At 39.2% G+C, this 18,023-nt stretch overlaps 1 protein-coding gene and 1 long non-coding RNA gene across 5 annotated transcripts in view; one reads left to right on the forward strand and one right to left on the reverse strand.

Moving 5' to 3' along the window:
• Positions 1 to 6,850: 6,850 nt before the first annotated feature.
• SSBP2 (single stranded DNA binding protein 2) overlaps positions 6,851 to 18,023 on the reverse strand; it is a 130,899-nt gene continuing 119,726 nt past the window's right edge. For 2 of the 4 annotated variants that reach the window (XM_027881103.1, XM_027881081.1), the window contains 4 exons: positions 17,238 to 17,316; positions 16,007 to 16,035; positions 13,286 to 13,384; positions 6,851 to 10,985 (listed from right to left, as the gene is read on the reverse strand). In XM_027881103.1, coding sequence (XP_027736904.1) covers positions 10,956 to 10,985; positions 13,286 to 13,384; positions 16,007 to 16,035; positions 17,238 to 17,316 — 237 coding nt within the window. In that variant the 3' untranslated portion in view covers positions 6,851 to 10,955. The remainder of the gene's footprint in view (positions 10,986 to 13,285; positions 13,385 to 16,006; positions 16,036 to 17,237; positions 17,317 to 18,023) is intronic. The other 2 variants (XM_027881092.1, XM_027881070.1) reach the window with 1 other exon arrangement.
• On the forward strand, positions 9,626 to 18,022 carry LOC114056137. The gene is made up of 3 exons (XR_003570922.1): positions 9,626 to 9,712; positions 13,941 to 13,990; positions 17,120 to 18,022. It is a non-coding gene; the product is annotated as an uncharacterized LOC114056137 (long non-coding RNA).

Below are 18,023 nucleotides of genomic sequence, written 5' to 3' on the forward strand. Positions count from 1 at the left end.
GCCTTTCACAGTGCAGAGGGCTACAGACTCTTGTGTTGGTGAAAGAAAGCCTCACATCACTCTACAGAAAAATACCTCTGCAGTGAAAATGTGTTAAAGGAACAAAAAATCCAAACGGAACCTCTGGAAAACTGTGACTTCTTGTGTAGCTGCAGTACTAAGACAAGGCTGTCACCGTTCAGGTTTGTATAGGTTGGTGTAGCATGAACACGCAGGTAAAACTGGTTAAGTGTCAAAGTCAGATGAGATACAATTACACAGTCTGACACCTTTTTTTTCCCTTAAAATCTTAAGTGATAAGCACGCTCAGTGTTTTCACTAGGAAATTACAGCTAAAATGCTACATTTCTTTGCAGAAAAGACATTTACAGCAGCCTGTAAACTACTTAGGAGTTGCTCCCTGCATCCTTTATGCAGCCAAAACCCCCTTTTGAACCATCACTAACTTCCAAGACAGGAAGGGAGTTTTGAGCAAAAAAGGGATGCAGAACACCTGTACTGGGTAAATAATGTAGCAATTTTATACAGCAGCACTTCTGAATTTCCAACATGCAAGCACATGTAGAGAGAAGCTAAGAGACAGCATGCACTGCAGTGTTATGTCGTTGTGCTTATGTCTGCTGAGGGCACTATGGCATTTTCACCCAGAAAAACATAAATGTTAGCCCCAGAAGACTAAAATAGTCAGTATTAACGAAGCCATCAGCTACTACTGTAGTAAAGAACACCCTAAAAGAGGGAAGTTAGTCTGCTTGCAGCGTATAGATATTGAAGCTGAAGAGAATTACAAAGGCACAATACAAGCCTATATGTCTTGTAAATTATATATACTCATATATTTCTGCTCATACCACCTCACGATACTGAATGGTACAATAATAATTGAAGGTACAAATGTTAATTGAAAGTGAAGCACTACAAATAAATGACTGCTGGAGAAGACCGCTCATTACTTGCTACATTTCTACCCTTCCTGGGTGGTTGAGCTTGTTCATCTGGCTGACAACACCCATCAAGATATTCAGCAGCACAGTGATCCAGTGAAAAAACTGGAACAGTGTCAGATGACAGACAGAATGGCCTTATGTGTCTGAAAAGCTGTCAATGAGTAGCTGCCACAACCATCTTTCCCACTGTTTTACCTTTGGCTCAGAATTCACTGAGAAACCAGGAACAGCAACAGGAAATTCATACCCATTTTCACGCAGAGCTGAGGCTGAGATAATCCACAAAGGTAACATTTTGGTAAACTTCAGCGCTCAAAACACTGAACAGCAGAGCAGAGATTATACCAGCACATCCTACACACACCTCTCTGTTTTTCTGTTCATAGTTACACAAGATGCATATAATTTCCAGCACTGAGTGACTCACTTAGGAAATAATGTGAATGGATCAATACTGCTCCTCTTAAACTCATAAAAAATGAGACCCAATTTTGTGGGGTGGAGCTGCATGGCAATTGTGGAGGTGGCTGCTGTCCCAGCCCAGCTGTGAGAGCATGGACACTCCATGAAGGTGAAGAGTGCAAGCTACAACATTTTTGTTTTTAAAATTCAGCTGTTCCTCAGCTCTCAATACGAACTCGTACAACTGCTGTCAGGATTTCGTACCAGCAGGGAGTAAAGAAAGGTATCCAAGTGAACTAGAAAGAGGTGTGGTGCAGGCCTGAGGTGGAACCTGCTGTAAACAGGCTTTGCCAACCCACCGTAATGCTGCCTGCAGGGATCTGCTCTGTCTGGCACAGGATATTCCCTCATCTCCAAACCAGCACATGAAATCGCAATACATTTATCACACATTTACAGAAAGAAAACAAACCAACATAAACTGCCATTGCTACGTGTATTCCCTCAATCTTCAATCAGGAGCTCGTAGATTTATTCCTTAAAGCTCTCAGGAAAGGAATCTTTAGCCAACCTGGGAAGTATGAACATCAATACTTAGTTCCGAGCTCACAGCTGAATTTAAAATCTGCAAATGCTATTGGTGGTGTTGACTGATCTATGCAAAGGTTTCTTCATGTGTCGCTTACAATAAATGAATCGGTGCAGGCAACAAGGGAGCCCACTTAACAAATAAAGGTGAGGAAATGTTCCAGTGAGTTAGTTGAAGTTACACCAGTTCATAAAAACTGAAGTAAAAATAAAAGAGCAACTATGGGGCAGAAATCTAATGTTCGAGATCGAATTCAGAAACTCATCTCTAAGCCACTCGGATTTGGGTTCAAAGGACCTGCATTATTCTTGCCCTTACCAAGTTCAAATAAATACACTTTTGTGCAGAGGTATATAAGCCGATCGTAAACCCATGGATTCATCCCGCCTAATTCCAGCTGTTCATCAGTGGTGGGAGCGCTGATGCCATCATACAATCTTACAGAGGCATCTCCTCTCCTGTCCCTCCTCTGACTTACACAGGAGACTCAGGATGGTAATTTTTAGCCAGCTGAGATTATGGCAGTATGAATCAGGCCACGGTGTGGAGCAGAAACAAAACTGCTGTGGTGGCACGGTATCACCATGACAAACCGTCTGTCACAGTCCTGCCTGAGGCTCCAGTGCAGACGTGCTCTGGGTCAGTGACCCACACCATCCGTGTCTTTACAGCTCCCAGTCTGGCAAGGAACTTTTCACAGATAAACTAGCGAGGCTTGACTTCGTGATGATCCCCCAAAGCCAGACCCAAAGCCATGTGGGATGGGATTGCTGGCAGGCAGCACCCACACAGGCTGCTGCCCTCCCAAACCCATCCCACAGGCTGCTCTGAAAATACACACAAGGTCTGGAGGAGTTTGTAGCTGGAGTGGTTACTCATCCTAACACAACACACACACATGTCCACGTATTTATGATGCTGTGGGAAGTTTGTATTTCCATGCCTTGGTTATGGCATAGATTGGCTCTTTGCAGTAGCTGTCGGTAATGAAGATGAAACACACACTGAAGAGAAATACAGTGGTTCTGAAACACACAACATTTGTGAGATCCCCAATATTATCAATATTAATGCTTAAGGTCAGAGGCAGTATCAAGTTTTGCATGCACTTTCTACATTAATATTTATATTAACAAATTTAATTCTTGCTGGTTTGCAAAAGTACTGAGGTTTCCTTTACTTCCAGAGACTGGAACATTGAACATTTGTTTCATTTATGATGTTGAAAGTCATTCTTTGTCTAAAATACGCTTACAAATACTTAGGATTATGGGATTGGAACTGCCCTGTTGTTCTCTGTAGAAGGGCTGAAGTTACTGTAGAAATATTTTTTGATTTTTGAAATATAGGGAATTTATCTACATATTGGACTGCAAGTGTGAGGAATATTTATTGCAAGTTCTCAAAGTCTTACTTGAAATGGTGAAGGTGCAAAGTCATTAAGACTGCCTTGATTCAAGAGATTAACCTAGTCATTTAAACTATCCATAGAAACATTTAAAATAATCCAAGTAAGAATCCCCTTCAACTTTCTAAGCTTTTCCACCTTTCCCATCATTGCCTTTCAGATTAGACAGGACTTGAATTTCTGATGTCAGAAACCAGCAAAGAACACACGGACATTTCAGGTCTTTGTTGTACATCATAAAATACTATAAAAAAGAATCCACAGTCCAAGAGTTCAGGATATTTTTCTCTCTCGACAAACAGAGAGAGAGTTAAATTCTCCTTAAAACGCCACGTCAGGTGAAGCCTGTGGTGGGTGGGGAGGAGGACACAATAGGGAGGCAGCGCCGCACCTCCTGCATGCCCTTAAAGATGGGTTTCAGTCTTGGCACTGATGCAGTTCTTGGGAAAAAACAAAGACACCATCTCACACGTCTTTGTAAGGCAGCAGCCTGCCCAGACACTGTGCCTGGGGCACCCCTTTGACAGGGGACACCTGCCCAGGTGTGACACCTCCCAGGTGTGCAGGCACCCGCAGCAGGGATGCCACGGAGCCCGCTGACCTTCAGCCTGCTAAAATCCAACCCCTAGCTCTCAAGAAAGGGTACAAACTGGGTTGGATTCTCTTACATTACATTTAATATTCCTGTAAATGGCTTGTAGATCTACTGTCTGAAATAAATTCTGAAACCACTATGCGTGCTTAACAGAGCTTCAACTCTATGTGGACAGCGAGTCTAGAGGACAGAACAAGGATTGCTGTAGTATATAATACACATGGCTGTACAATTAAATGCCACCTCCTGCTTCAAACCAAGAATTTACAGTAGTAAGCAGTGGTGACAAGATTTCTTACACAAAACCTACAGGAATTTACAGAATATGCACTGATCACCGAGGTTATAATGCCAGCAGTAGACTACACAGAGTATCTTGTGCAATGCGAACAGAGCTGACAATAGTTTACTAATGCTTTAAGTAATCCACATAAATATGCTAACCCACCAGCTACCAAATCTTCCTGCTCTTCCCACCAGAACCAGATGTATGTACAGAAATTCAAATAAAAAGGAGGTGGGTTTTTTTGGTAGTTTTAGACAAACATGCATGAAATAGATGCACTGCAAGGGGATACTTGCCACAAAAAAAAAAAAAAAAAAAAAAAAAAAAAAAAAAAAAAAAAAAAAAAAAAAAAAAAAAAAAAAAAAAAAAAAAAAGCCCTGAAAACTGGTCTCTGAGCATAGCATTTTGATTCACACTTCTCAGACAGCCGCAACAAGGCTGAAAATGTTTATTGTTTGGATGCTTTTTGACCTGGAAAAAGAACAATATAAAATTTTACTTGATTCTTAACTAACAGAAAGCTCCAGCTTTACTCAAGCCACTATTTCATGTCTGTAATTCCAGCTCTAGTTTAGGAACTTGTGTTCTCTTCCTTATTCATTAATGTAAATTCAAATCAAATCAAAACTACGAGATAATCAGAAAAATTAAAATAGACTTGAAAAATGAAAACAAAAAATAGCTAATACCTGCTTTTGAATGTTATGCTTATTGACAACAAGTTAGCAACACAATTTAGCTTTGCTTTCCCTCTAAGTTGCTGGACATGCTCTGTGCTCCTGTTAGAGATGGCTTTAATGAATTTCTACCTCAATTAAATACATCCTGTATTTGGGATTTTATTTCCTCCAATCTGCATGCCAAAAACCAGCTTTTATTTCAAGCTATTTTATGTCATTTTTAGGAACCATCTCACCTAATCTGGGAGTCTGTGGGATGCTAGCCTTCCTGATCTGGAGCAGTGACAGCTCTTGGGATGCTGCACTGCCACACCTTATCTGTTTTTATGCTCAAAAGTCTCTATAATGAAATAAACTCTCTACAGCAGAGCTGTAGTTACAGATGCAAAAAACTTTCTATATGTTTACTGGGCAAAAAATGCTCTTATTTTTTGTGCAAAGATCTGGCACAGTACATTTAATGGGAAAATCCAAATGAGAGAGGATAAAACGTGAAGAGTAATCAATAGAAAAAAACCCTAAAACATCCAGTTCACCCAGTTGACAGTTTGACTCCTCAAGGATCAAAGCAGTTGTTCCACAGCCAATAATTTTTCCCATCAAAAGCAATTACTGATGATTTCAGTATCTCTGTAACAGCCCAAACTCCTAAATTGTACTATTTATTTCCTAGCACACCCAGGGTACTGAGAAAACACATCACCTTTCCAAATCCCCATGTTTTGAGCTGTTTCCCTAGGAAAACCACTGCTAAAAACTGCCAGGATTTTCTCTTAGCAAAACTAAGCTTCTTGTCTCAGCAATGTAAAATTTTAAAGGATCCCCAGAACCTACTGGCAAGAAGAGTTGTGCAAGTTCTCAAAAGAACAGCGAGGTAGTGAACGAACATCTTGTTTCTGGTGGATAATCCCCCTGTCCTGAACCCCCTGACCCTGGGAACAAGCCTGCTCGACCACTTGGTCATTCTCCTGAGACCACAGAACCCTGGACCTCCCACAAGACACACTGAAAACACAGGACAGACAAATTAAATCACTGCTTATGAATCAGGTTTGTACAAAGCCACACAAATCAGATGTCAAAAGATACACTTTTGGGGATATGGCAGGAGCTTTCAACACCAAGTCCTCCTGTACTACTTACAACTAGCAAATGTGGTTTTGATCTGATTTCCCCAAAAAACCACATCTTTCAGCAAACATTTATGATGCTGATTTCAAACAAATAAAATAATAATAATAATAAAAAAAAGAAACCAAACTAAACCAAAAAACAAAAAAAGGTGACTTTTTTCCTCTCTCAATTTCTTCTGCACACAAAAATTAAATAGTGGCTAGAAACTGACCACTTCAAATTATAACCAAAAACTGCCTTTTTATTAAATGTGAAAACATGTACCCAAGAAAACCTTTATACATTTTTATGGTAAGTTTTCCCATTACATGAGAGGCTTTCTTACACACTTCAAGCTTAAATGAAGAACAGCGACCAAACAGAAGTTTGGACTAAAACTGCAAAGCTGTTGGCTGTGTTGGGGAAACTATGGCTGCACAATTGAAAACAAGGTGGAAGGACAAATTCACAAAAAGAGTCAATGTAGTAGTGAACAAAGCTCTAACAAAGTAAGAAACAGAAGAAAGCCAAATCTGCACTGCATGTCAGTATTGACACATGAACATGTTTCTGCACTGGTGATACCTTTAAAATAATGTCTGCTTAGGAAAGACTTAAATTTGAGCTCTAGACCATCCATGCTCAAGCGCAATTTTAGCATATTACAGTCCTACTTTCCTAATTTTCTAAAGGATACTACCTATATTCTTAAATCTGCTTAAAATCAACAATGTGCAGGCATAATTTCAAACCAAGACAAACTCTTTGGCAGGACCAGAGCTGTAATGTGCTGAATAGACGATCCATTTTTATCTCTGAATTTGGTACTGTAATTTGTTCCCAATATATAGACAATATATAAGCATGCACTCAAAGCAGTATTTTAAATACTTTTTTCTTTTTTTTTTTCCAGGTTGAAACATCATTTCAGTAATTTCAACAGACCCTCTGTATTTTGTCCGAAGTACTCAGTTTACACATCTACCAAATAATGTCACAGCTCAGGCAAGTTACAGATTTGACCCAGATCAGGGTGAAGTCCTACCCAAAAAATGACACTATGTGAGTGGTTTCATCCAAGTTTCATCAGAACTGGTACGAGCAGCAGCCTATAGGACTGTGCCAATAATAACTGGAAAGTAAAGAGAGCTGCATACAGTAAAATCTAAAACTAACTCATCTGTCTTTTAATTTTTATAGTTGTTTTGTATCATTAAATCCTGAATTAGATCCTTAGTGTGAGATGTCACTGTTGAAATAATTCTTTGGGGTTTATTTGAGAACTGTACTTTGTCGAGGTCCTTAAGGTCCAAGCAGTACAGGAGCCACAGTTATATCATTTAAAGATAAAAAAATTTACCTGTTCTTTTTACATTATTAAGCTATACCTTACATTATTGAAATGTGAATGTGTAGGGTCAAATATTGAAGAATCCAGTCCATATTCAGCCGTCATAACAACATCAGGGCTGACCAGGAACAGGAGAAAACACTCCAAAATAATTAACTGATATGAGAAATAGAAATTAGGTGCAACATGTATCAGCTGAAGAAGTCATTTTGACTGGTAAGGGGGAGGAAAAAGGAATAAATAGTTCAATACTGAACCTGCTAGGGCTCTGCAACCAAATAAAAAATGGCACTTTTTTTGAGTGCAACTGCAGGTCTTCCTCTTGCTCAGGCAATAGAGAAAATAACTCAATACGTACACGCAAATATCTGGGTATTTTGCTGATGCACATGTCAGGCCATGTGCTTTTACCTGTAATTCAGACAGCTTCTTCCTTGCCCTAAGCTCTGTTCTTGCCTGTACAAGGTTTAGACATGGTGATAAAATCTGGGTGATGTGCAGATAGATCTGGGTAAGAATACTCATTTTCATTGGTTTATGCTGCATGTTAAGTACTGGTTTCACTGTGAAGTTCACAAGTAAATCCCAAGTTCAGCTGATTTCTACAAGGCCAGAATAGTTGCCAGAGTTCTCACAGTATGAGAGATGCCCTACTCCCTATTTTTGCTGCTCTAATCACTTCGGTTTTTAAAAAGACTTACCTTAACCTTGTCTGAAAGACCCATTTACAGAGTCACCATTATTTATTTCTATATTAAAGAGCAAAATCTATCTAAAAGCTGAGAGAAAAAAACACTATCCTGCACCACTTAAAATAAAATTGCTCCCAGAGTTGGACAAGTTCTGACATTATCAATAATGCTGCTGCACAAGGACAGATACAAACAGGAGTTACATTGCTATATCTGGAGCATAAGAAACATAAGTAGGAGCAAAAGCCCAGGGCTTGGGAATAGTCTTTCTTTCCACACTGATACTCCAGCTACGATGAAAATCCTACAAGGATTTGTAAGCAAAAGAAAGAAAAATGAACAAGCAAAAAGCCCAGTGCATATTTAAAACAAAACAAAACAAAAAAATGAGCTGCTGTCTGTGGGACTATGTGGGTATGAGAAATGTGGGGCACACCAAGTAAATTAGGTGCCTGAAAGGACATTTTACTCTTGTATAAAAATGAGGACAACATAGTTTGATAGCAATATCCAATATACGTTGGAAATTCCATTCAAGGGGCTTCCTTGACAGCTTTGGTGGTCAGACTTTCACCCTTCAAAGGTGCCCAAGATGACAATTATCTGGAGTGTGAACAGGCTTTGGCACCTGATTCATAGCCCCCATTTACCTCAGTCCAGGAGCCAGTGACATCACCTGACTGAAACTGGGCAGGAAGGAGTCCCCACGTCCTTCCTGGAAGGCTACCATGGATAATACAGGTGTCAACACAGGCTGCAAGGACACCTGGACTCTGGGAACACATCACTGGTGTGAGTGACAACAGCAAAGGGTCTGAGGAAATTAACACCTGATTTTGTGTTTGGAACTCAAGTCAGTAGTGTCTCCATCTTTGGAGACAGCAACAAAGTGTTATCCAAAGAGAAGCAGATGAATGTGACCTTCATAATCACTGGGAATACAGTCTACAAAACCATAAAATGACTATATAGTTGATGTTTTCAACTAATCAAAGTAGTTTTTATTACCAAAAGATAAAGCTACCAGAATCCTTGAGACTTTAACATAACTTTAAACCTCTGAGCATTTCATCTTTGAATTGCCCTAACAAGAGAGTGAAGTGTTAAATCTTTTTTATTTCCATATATTATATATACATGGAAATAAAAATGACTTAGGAGATTGTAGTATTCCTTACACATCCCAGTACATGCAGCTGCCATCACAACAAGCCCACCCATATGCTTCTTTATCACAATTCATAAAAAAAAAAAAAATCCCCTTGCACATGGACGGACATACTACAGCCCAGAACTGCTCCTCCTCTCTAAGTGGCTCTTCTATCTGTAAGTCCAAGGAGGGGAATTTGCTTTTTGTCTGTAGCCTGAATTTTTGCTGAGCCACTTTGTGCCCACATTGCTGATCATCACCCTTTTGATCACTACAAACTGAAAACTTCTGTTTTCTTGGGGGAGCTGTGAATCACTAGGAATTAAATATATGTACCATTATCTTGGTTTCAGAGCTCTGCCTGAAGATACATGGATTGCTTCCAGAAGCATTTCCTTTAGGACCATTTCTCCCTTCTGTTCCCAGCTTTCACACCTAACAGGCTGTCCCACTCTTAAAATGGCCCAGACCTTTGTTCCTCTTCTGTTCACGGCAAGAGGTAAGACCTTTTGTACTGCAACATTTTGGCTCAAAAAAGGCTGCTGACTGGAAAGTTTTGGGGGAATTAATTCTGGCAGACATGGTGGAAAACACACACCCAAGCAGCAGCATGGTGACCTGATTCACTGAATGGGCTTGTGAAATGCTGTTTATAATTAGGAGCATGAACTGTTACTATTTGTTTGAGAACCTCTGAAAACAGGAAACATAATTGTAAGTTGTTAGAAAGGGTTTTGGTGATAAGGACTCTACTGTTTTTCCACTAACTACCACCCCTACAGAAGACCATGCTAAATAGAAAACTCATTTCCAAGGGCAGGGGAAGCCCTGTCCTTTATTGCTAGATTCTAAAGCAATTGGAGCTCACTTACATTAACCTTATAGTACTCTATATAAACTGAGAAGCTTGTATCAAATTCAGGCTTCCATTTAAAATAGATATTGCAGATATTAGGCTTCAATTAAAGAAGAAAAATAACCTTCAGTGCTTCTTTTTTTTTTTTTAAAGGCAAAGTATTAAAAAAAATCCCCAAACTAGGTGAAAGTTATTAAATTTCTCAAAAAAATTCAGATGAGCTTTCTTCTATTTCTTGAGACAGTACAATTTTGTGATTCACAGGGTAGCTGGTATCAAACACAAGTTAATGAAAGCTCTTATAAGCAATTTTATTCCTATCCATAATGGCAGACATTAACAAAATCAAAAGAATTTATCATTTGAGTTCAACTTAAAAATAACTTATAAAGCAGTGATATATGCAATGTAGAACAGTTCAAGAGGGGACAGGGAAAGCAAATTTTAATAATTAAAATGTAAACGTGAAAAAAAAAGAAGATGGAATAGAAGTCCCTACTTCTCATTTCTACTTAAGATGTGATGTGATACTATTTTACAATGTCCTGTGGGTGTCTGGATGTGTGTGTGTGTGTTTCTGTGTCACACACACACACACACACACACACACACACGACGTCGACCCACACGTGTCACACGCAGACAATCTTGCAGTTCCACCTTGGGCAGGTCTGTCACAGCACTCTTTACAGTTGTCTCGAGCATGGGACCCACTTCCTTGACAAAACGGGGGAGATGGTAGGAAAAGAAAAACAAGCCAGGTGGGTCTGATTGTGTCTGAGATCCTTTAGTTAAACTGTACACTGGGACGAGCAATTTTCTTCTGCAGTAGCTCTCTGGAGAGGGCCAACTCACTGTGGTCTTCATGGTGACACTGGTGAGCGGGTCACACACTCATTGTCATGCTAGGGGAGTACTGCAAAGAGAGCAATCCACATTTTAACAACTTCTTCTCCCCCACCCCAGGGAACCAAAACCACGTCCGGACCACAGCAATGGTTTCAGATGTCAACACACTCCTTGAGTTTCCTCCTCAATTTGTGCTGCAGCCTTTGCTTAGGCTGCAGTTCACTTTGTGTACTTCTCTCATGTACAAATACAGCTGTTGCTGATAAAGGCAACTCCCTTGGAGGCTGTTTTGGTGTTGACTGGGTGATGTGATGAACCAAAACATCGCTGCTGCATTCCACACCCCTTCCTGGCCTGTGTTGGCTACGGGGGGGAATTTAGCTGGGCAGACTGGCTGCATTTATGGTTAGCTGAACCAAAGAAATATTTTGGGGAGCTTTTCATTACTTTGTGAGAAGAAAGGATTAAAAATATGTATGACTGTGACTAAATTAGGTTTTTAGTCTGTATTATTTTGTGTTACCGGTTTTAAGAGGCAAGCTGCATCAGGGACCAGTGGTCATTTCTTCCTGACTCAGGGACCAGTGGCCACTCTCCTTGGTGTGAACCAAAAATTCAATCACCACACAGACACATTATTACAATGACACAAATTAAACTGCAGCCCTCACACAAGCTACAGCTGCTCTCAGGTTAGCAGTACTTTGTTAGAATAATCAACAAGACACCACAAGGCCTAGAAAAACTGCACACCGAATTTGTTTTTGAATTGCAAGCTATGGACTGCAGAAGCACTTAATTTGGCCTAGAATCCTCTAAGTAGAGGAAAATGTTCAAGTGCAAGAAGTATCAGCATTTTGAAAACTAACTGAAAAACAGAAAGATAAATTTGCTTTTGTAAAACGGGGTATGCCATAAATATCCTGCCAAGCCTTGAGCTTTATGCTGGCCATTTCCAAGTGTCCAAGCATATAGAAAAAGTGTTTTGGGTGGGTCTTCTCTGTCATGTGAGCTACACTGGAATGTAGTGTACACTGAATGGACTCCAGCTCAAAGAGCTTAATGCAAAGCACCTGTTCAAGTGGGGAAACACTTTGGACAAGGAATCAACTAACGGTCTCAGAGTGTTCAGGATTTTTAACTTGTTATTAGCCAAGCACCTTTCCCCACCCCAACAAAAACTCTTAGTGAACAGCCAATCTGCCTGAGAAAGGACTTTATAATAATGCCTTTTATGAGTAGCCAGGTGGCAAAATATGAATCAGAAAGAAGGCAGTTCCCAAGGAAAACAGTGTGACCTGTGTTGGAGAGGAACCGGTACTTGGAGCAAACCAGAGTGCAGCTGGGTTGTGTAACAGAAGCCTTGTAGGCACACAACTCAACAAACCCTGAGAAAACTGGGTCTCTGATTCCACCAGGCAGGAAAACAGCATCCAGGAGTACCTAGAATCCAGTAAGTGTCTGAGAACACTGATTTTCTCTGGAGCAAAACTGATGTCCTCTTCTTCCCATGACCCAGGTTTTGGTGACCTGGCCTGCCTGCCCTCAGCACACCAACCTCAGCCAAACTGAGAGTCAGGGGCTACCATGAAAGGGGATCACATTTAATGGAGGCTCCGTGGTTTTGGCAGACAGTGAAACACTGGTCTTTTGGGGTTGTGCAAGACAATTTTCTCTAACACTCCACACAACCTGAATGTGTGCCCACCAACAGCTAACATGCAGAAACTTTTCCCTAGTGAAAGAAGAAAACCCAAAAATAACCCTCTAAATTTGATTCCCATGAAATTTGCCATGGAGTTTAACTGTCTTGAGATCTAACAGAAGCTGTTTACTCGCTGTAATTCCTGAGCTTCGGGTCACCACTTAGTAGTGACCTACTCCTATTTAGGGACCTAAACATGGATATAGAAACCCAACTTTAGGCACATGAATATGGAAATACCACAGTCTTGGTCTGTAATGTGTTTTATACCATATTTTACTGCCTCAAGCATTATCCATTAAAAAAAAAAAAAAAAAAGGCATAATTTTCCCCCAGAATGAACGCTAGAGGGAACCTTTGCCTTTTATGGCTCTAATAGCACATGGCATCTTTGTAACACGGAATCTACTGATGTTCTAATCACATATTCAGTTTAAACCCTGCTCTTTCACTGACAGCTGACCTCTAAACACAGAAAAAATGGTTTCTGCAGTAAACATACACCTCCCAACTTTTTTTTATTCAAATTTAGAAGCTATTAAAAAACATGCAACACAAGCACACTACAAAACTGGTAGTTTTTCTTTTTTCTAAAACAAGAAGTCAGAAATAAAAGGTCACAAATTAAAAAAAGCCACTAACCAATGTGATGAAATACTTACGCTCTCACTCTGGAAAGGGTTTAGGAAGTTTCCACCCATCTCGCTGTCATCTCTGGGAGTGCCAGGCTGGTTGCTCATGCTCATATTACTGGGAGAGTTCTGTTAAATAAGAATTTAAAACACATATAAAGTGTTGAAGATTCCAGTTCACTTCTCAGCCTCACCACATGTGCCAAACATGTTTCACTCAGCACTGTGGTGCACTCAGGTGCACTGTGAAATGCAACAGGGCTTTCAAGGATGAAAAATTAGCCCCTGCAGAGTTCTGCATGATTCACTCACTAATTTTAGCCTGTAAAGTAATGCTTTCTTCCCCGAAGCAAGGATTGTTTACCTGTAACTCTTGTTTTCAGGTCATAGCCAGCATTCGCTTCTGCTGAAGTCAGGAAAATCTAAAAAAGGCTGCAGCAGGTGTATGAGGAAATTCTGCCACAACATTAAATCATGTGGTTAAATGCAGCCATGTCTGTGAGCGTGTGCCTTGACACATGTGAGTTATGAAACAGGTACTCAGAGGAAGACATAGGATGGATCTGGTCTGCACAGGCCTTTTCAAGGGCCTGTCCCTGGAGTCTTTGCTCACTGTGGTCATAATTTACTGAAATAGTAACAACCCAAAGCCTCCTGAAAATATTTTTTTTTTCTTTTCTTACAGAAGAGCACAACTACCTCTGCAACATTCAGGAAGAGAATGGATTAAACAAGGTAATTGTCACAGAAACTATTCTGAGTCAATAGCTCATATATTGCACACACTACAATTAGTCAGGTGCCTTTACAAAGCTGATTTGCAGTCCCCTACCATGCCTAGAGCACAGACAATTCCCTTTCCATCCCTGTTTATGACAGGGATGCTTAGAAGACTCGTGATGGAAAAAGAAAAGTCAGAGATAGGGAGGAGTGAAGTCATGAGCTTCATGATCAAGTGCTTACATTTATCATAGTTCTTCCCTTGGCTATTTTTTAACCCAGAAAAACTTGAATGCATTATCAATATAAATACAAAATTAATTACATACATGACAATTAAGAGCCTAATGAGTTTATTAACATCAGACAATTAAGTCTGCTATTCAGTGAAGCCAGTATATAGCAAATATTTAGGAAGCCACAGAACAAAAATGTTGATATCTATTGCTTTAGCTTAACTACAGTTACTGTACCTTAAGCAGGAATTAATTCAGGGAAGCCCTGTTGCCTGTGTGATGCAGGAGGTCATACTACAAAACCGTCAGTCCCTCTGGCCTTACAATCCATGAATATAAAGTTTAAAACCCACTACGGCCTTGTCACATTTATTTTAATGATGCTCCCGCACTTTTGCTCATTCCTGGGGGATTTGCCCCTATTTTATCTTGCTCTATGTGGCACTAAGCTTTGAAATTCTGCCACTGCTACAGCACACGAGTCCCAAAGGGTCAAATTCCTGACAAAATCCCTTTCATAGTGACTCCAGGCTGATTTTATGGCCAGCTGGGGTCCAGCACTGGAGCACTAACTGGGGTTTTCCAAACGAAGTGTGTCCTTGATGCCTGCAGAAATTCCATGGGCCTTGCAATAAACACTGGTTATTAATGTTTATTTAATATGCATAATTTCAGTTAATTTATTCCCATCACCCCCAATTTACTTCATAAAAACGTTACGTTCTGCCATTCGGCCAGTTAAATCAAAATCTTCTGTAGATAACTCTAGATTCTGTGAGCTGTACTGATTCTGATTGAATTAATTTTCCATGGACAACTCCCTACACCTGAAATTAGCAGCATTTTTCTTTCAGTTATGTGGAAAAGACATGGAGCAAATGCAATTCCTGTGAGTTACTCATTAAGGTTAACAGGTTATGAGACTTCCAGGTAAATTTTTGTACCCAAATTTTCAGGGCTCCTGCCACCTGTACTAGCACATACTTAATACCTGTGAGTTGAATAATGGCTTTAAAAATGATCCCATGGAAACAGAACTGCTTGGGCTTTTTTTTTCCTTAAAACATGCTGCAGTTTGCTATGAAATACTGAAGAAAAACCATGGGCATTAATTAAAAAGGTGCTGTATGGTGATTATCTCAGTGGAGGATTTTACTGAACCCATCACTGCACAACCCAGCACAACCAGGGCAATGTGGCCATTTCCATCCATCATTTAACTTTTTGCAGAGCCTGAAGATGTAACAAAATATAAGAATACAGGGTCCCTGTTATTTATGCCACTTTACCAAAGCAGCTTATTAATTCCCAAGTTAATGATGATCACGTATGTTACAGTTTTATTTTTACGGAAGTGATGCACTCAAGCACAGCATTATTTCTGTGGATGCAAACCCCCTGCAGGTTAAACTCACAACTGTTTCCAACTAATGGTTGTGATATCAAAATAGCGCTTCTCCTGAAACTACTTCTAAATCCAGCTTTTGGGAACTTAACCTAATGATCAGGATATTAACACTACCTTACAGAGGTGACAAAAGCAATCCTGCAACATCCTAAAGACACTGTCCCAAATTTACAGTTAACTGGAACTGATTATCAGAACTGTTTTCATTTATCTTAATAGTACTGAAGACTACAACATAATAAATCAGATTATGGACCGGGTACAATTAGATATAATATAGATATAATAAAATAAAGATGCGTAACAAAGAGCTTCATAACAGAGACAAGGGAAAATAGTTTAGAGTGGAACATTCTAAAAATTCCAAATATTTGACCAGATACTCACTTTGGAAATACTGTCCATATCTCCTGAACCTTAAATTAAAACAGACAATTAATCAGTTTTGAAATAAGGTTAATCCTGTACTTTTTTCATAGAAAATATATAGTGTATCAGAAATACTTTAACCATACCCACTTAGTAATAAGTTTATAGGCAGTATAATCATTTCAATCAATTAATTTGGGGTTACATCAATTTTTTCTGCATTACACATACTGATGACAGTATCTCTTAGAAGAAACCAGATAATCCTGAGAACTACAGTAACAGAAACCAAATGAAATTGAATATAATCAGTATGACACTATTAATTTTTTTCACATGCTGTAGCTCTCAGGTAAAGCCAAGAATAAAGGAAATGCAACTCTAGGATGGATGCAGCAAGAAAAGCTTATTTTAGCAGCAAAAGACACCTATTTTCAGGAAAGACAAATCCTGGAAGACCACTGAATGCAAAACTAGAAGACTACCCCAGGAAAACAATCAAAAAATGAAGCTGTGGGAGAAGACTGAAATAGCTCACTATTTGATACAGCCAGACAAATTAAAGCTGAGAAGGAGAACAATTTCTCCTCTCTGTAAAATCATCATATACATAGATGTTTTCAAGAGTTCTTTTCTCACGGTCCAAAGGATAATTTTTGGTGGAAATAGGGAAAATAATTCTTTCTAATCATCAAGAGCTGTGAACAGATATGCAACAAAAGGGTTGTGGTCAAGAAAGCTGGAGAGGTCCAAGAAAATAATAAGCACGTGGTAGGTACGTGTAAAATTCTTCCACAACTGTTTCAATTTAATTTTTCACTTTAGCTAATCAATCAGGATGTAGAAAGTGACAGAAAAAAAAGGTGTGGCTGCCTTTTACACAGGTTTTCATTGAACGCAATGTGCACCAATACTAATTAAACCAAGAATTCATTTTAGTATTGAAATAGATAAATAAAGGCTGCAAAGTAATCTACAATTTCACAGACATTCTTTCTTTAAAAAACATTTAATTTTATTAGCGATAGATGCATACTGCTGAATTTTAATTGCTCAAAAAAGTCTGCTAAGGGAGGTGATGGCTATTTTTTTTTTCCTAATCTTATCTTTAAATTTCTCCCTTTGTTTCAGCTTTTCCAGTTTTCAGGAGATTTTTACACACTGTCATCCACAGAACTCCAAGAAGCAGTCACTGAAAATAACACTGCCACTGAGAATTCACCATGTTGTCAATATTTACTGTCATTACCTAATGATCCATTCATATGATGTGAATCCATTCCACCCAGTCCACTCATTGGCCCATCTGACCCTGGTCCCAGGGGAAACTACAAAAGCAGCAAACATTAAACACTGTACAAATATTTTTTAGATAACCTAATAAAGGGAAAATGTTTCTCAAGAGGAATAAAAAAACACAGTAAAGGAAAAATTCACAGTCTCAACTCTGAATGGGAAGGGAGTCTCAAGTTCCATTCAGACCTTTAAGAGAAGGTCTTTCCTGTGAAGCCAGAAAACCATCATTGCTTTTGGTCACTTTAATGATTTTTGGAGACTGTCATCTCTGTAGGCTGGTCTATAACTTAGGAATAATTTATTATTTAGTTCAACACTATGTGTACAACTTTCCAACTTGCTGGTGCTGACCCAACCCTACTCCCATTGAAGTTACAGGGAACTTTATTACTCCCTTGAATTATTAATTCAAGTCATTAATTAACAGCTTTCAAACCCTGACTGCTCCACATTACCTTTGTAACTTGAGCGGTTGCTGTCCAATTTCAGATATTAACCTTAAATTTAGCTCTTCACAAAATTAAAGATATTAATATTATGCCAAAACAATCTACAATTTACTGCATAATGATTTATCAGTATTTATAGAAAATTATTTTAAGCTCAACTGGTGATTCTTCCCAAAAGGTCCACAACTGAAGGCCCACCCATAAAAATGGAACACTTAGCAATAATGACACCTGATGGAAATGCAATGTTTGTATAAACAAAGGGCTGCATAATTCAAAGAAACATACAG

Source organism: Empidonax traillii, unplaced genomic scaffold, assembly GCF_003031625.1.
Source record: "Empidonax traillii isolate 1590-97213 ecotype Southwest subspecies unplaced genomic scaffold, ASM303162v1 scaffold6:size4315531, whole genome shotgun sequence".
Classification (NCBI taxonomy): domain Eukaryota; kingdom Metazoa; phylum Chordata; class Aves; order Passeriformes; family Tyrannidae; genus Empidonax; species Empidonax traillii.